At 40.7% G+C, this 2,464-nt stretch overlaps 1 gene segment (V, D, J or C); it reads left to right on the top strand.

Annotated features, from left to right (window-relative positions):
* The first annotated feature begins 9 nt into the window (after positions 1-9).
* On the top strand, positions 10-1,433 carry LOC122545447. The segment is given in 3 exon segments: positions 10-89; positions 205-584; positions 1,042-1,433. Coding segments are annotated over 3 exon segments (852 nt in total).
* The last annotated feature ends 1,031 nt before the right edge of the window (positions 1,434-2,464 follow it).

Raw genomic sequence — 2,464 nt, 5'->3', positions numbered from 1 at the left:
GGTTACATGATGGTATCTTCGATGATTTTACTTGTTTCACCGGTTTCACTTGTTATAAAGCCAGTGTTCTTTCGGAATAATTACACAGGGTATGTTATAGATAATCACAAATGTTTCACAGATCAAAATACATCAACAATAGTAAGCATCGTTTCAGAATAGTTGGAGTTGCCATTTTGAAGGTGGTGTCTTCACCCTGTGAAGGAGTAATCTGAAGATTGGCTGTTTGTATCAGAAAGGGGCATTTTTCATTGACTTTGATTTTTGTTTCATAGAAGATACCGAGTGCCACCCTAAAACCGTTAAAATCCTCCCACCGGCAGTAGAACAAGTCTTACTGGAGGCGACGGTGACGTTAACCTGCGTTGTGTCCAATCTTCCTTCTGGAGTCAACGTGACCTGGAAACACGAAAAGAAGCCTCTGAAATCAGAGATTGCTGAGCAGCCTGGACAGAATCCCGACAGCGTGATCAGCAAATTAGACATTTCTACTGAAGCCTGGATGAGTGGCGTTACTTTTGAATGCGTGGTGTACCATCAGAATCTACCGACTCCGCTGAGAGACTCCATCCACAAGGAGAAAGGTGAGCGGTGAGATTCAAGCACAAAGGATCCCATGTGTAATCCAGATCCAGTTACATCAATGATAGGCTTTGATTGGTAATGAACCAACACCGTTGGGGGCATTAATGATGCATCTGAAGGCAGGATAGCTGAGTAGCTGATTAAGAAAAAGATGGACCAAAGGATATTGTATTCTGATTAAGTCAGATAAGGTAGGAAGAAGCCTGAGTTGTGACGCCACCATCAGCAATGACAAATGGCCAGAATGTCCTTGTTGTGGGCTGGAAACATGGAGGCAACTTTCACATTAAACTTTCCTTTTTTTTTAATGAACAGAATGTGTACCATACTGCGCCTTTAGAAAATGAAAGTAAATAAATCCCAAATTAAACATGGCGTATTTTAATATTTAGCAAAATTGTGATATCGGTTCAGGATTTTTTTGGTTGATTTATATTTGTCTCAAATATTCTGCATTGATTAATCCGCTGGAGCCATCAGTGTCGGTCCTCCTGCCACCAACAGAAGAAATCTCCGCTCAGAGGTTTCTCTCGCTCACCTGTTTAGTGAGAGGTTTCTCCCCCAGAGAGATCTTTGTCAAGTGGACAAACAATGACAAGCCGGTGAATCCCAGTAACTACAAGAACACCGAGGTGATGGCGGAGAGTGACAACACCTCCTTCTTCATCTACAGCCTGTTATCCATTACAGCGGAGGAGTGGGCCAGCGGTGCTTCTTACTCCTGTGTGGTGGGACATGAAGCGATTCCATTGAAGATTATCAACAGAACAGTCAATAAGTCCAGCGGTAAACCGAGTTTTGTAAACATTTCACTTGCACTGATGGACACTGTTAATTCATGTCAATAAAAATTTCAAAGTTGCATTTAATAATTCAACAGAAGTAATGAAGTGTTTTTTTCCCTCCCGTTATGAGTTAAATACTGAATTAGTTGTTTCTCACTCTGACTTACATTCCATCTGTGTAGTTAAAGTGGATTATTAACAGGTCTAGGATGAGTGTCTTGTGCAGTTAATGTTCTCTGCTCAGATACACCCTGGGTCAGAGACAGAATAAAGCTCACTCATTGCAGGATTCCACCAAGTACCTTATCCATCCTAAATCCCTCTGTGACAAAATCTGACAATCTCCATTTTATGTCAAGAGTAGGGCACGAATTTTGAACTTGGTGTTTTTGATTCCCCCGATTGGACATTCTTACAAAATTCAAGTCAGTTTTAAACTGCCAAATTGCACCAATTGGAAATGTAAATTTAAGACACTTTAAAATTAAATTTGATTGGAACATACCAATCGTAAAGAGTGCAGAACAGTTTGAATGTAACCTGTGTTTCTGGGGAACTGCCAGGGATTTTGCGTCAGCTCATGAGTTGACAGAATGTATCTTCACTTTCACACCAATGAGAATCAACAGATAAGTTGTTGTGGAGCAGAGGGGAGGGGAACGATGAATGGTCTGTCCTCTTGCTCCCTGTGCAGAGTTTTCATGGAGGATGTCCTCTGTAATGTAACCCTGTTGCTAACAGGAACAGTCAGCTTCTTGCTTACTGTCCAAAGATTTAACATTCCCATGCAAAACAATACTTTTGAAACATGTTAGACACGCTTGGCTCTGTTAACAAATGATTAACATTGATTCCCATAATCCAAAACTGGTGTTTGCATCGTCCCAGTTTGAATTCCATAGTTTTGTCTCAGTTTTCTGGAGCACATGGGATCAATTCTGGTATTTGAATACCTGATATCATTTTGTTTCTCATACAGAACACAAGTAGACATTTTCTAATAACAATATTCAGAAATGTTATCTCTGGGGCAGTGGGGATTTGAACTCACGCCTTTTCTATCAGAGACAGAAGTTCTATCACTGCAACAGAGG

Source organism: Chiloscyllium plagiosum, unplaced genomic scaffold (assembly GCF_004010195.1).
Source record: "Chiloscyllium plagiosum isolate BGI_BamShark_2017 unplaced genomic scaffold, ASM401019v2 scaf_27959, whole genome shotgun sequence".
Classification (NCBI taxonomy): domain Eukaryota; kingdom Metazoa; phylum Chordata; class Chondrichthyes; order Orectolobiformes; family Hemiscylliidae; genus Chiloscyllium; species Chiloscyllium plagiosum.
Note: the sequence above shows the minus strand (reverse complement) of the source record. Positions and strands in the feature narration are given on the sequence as shown.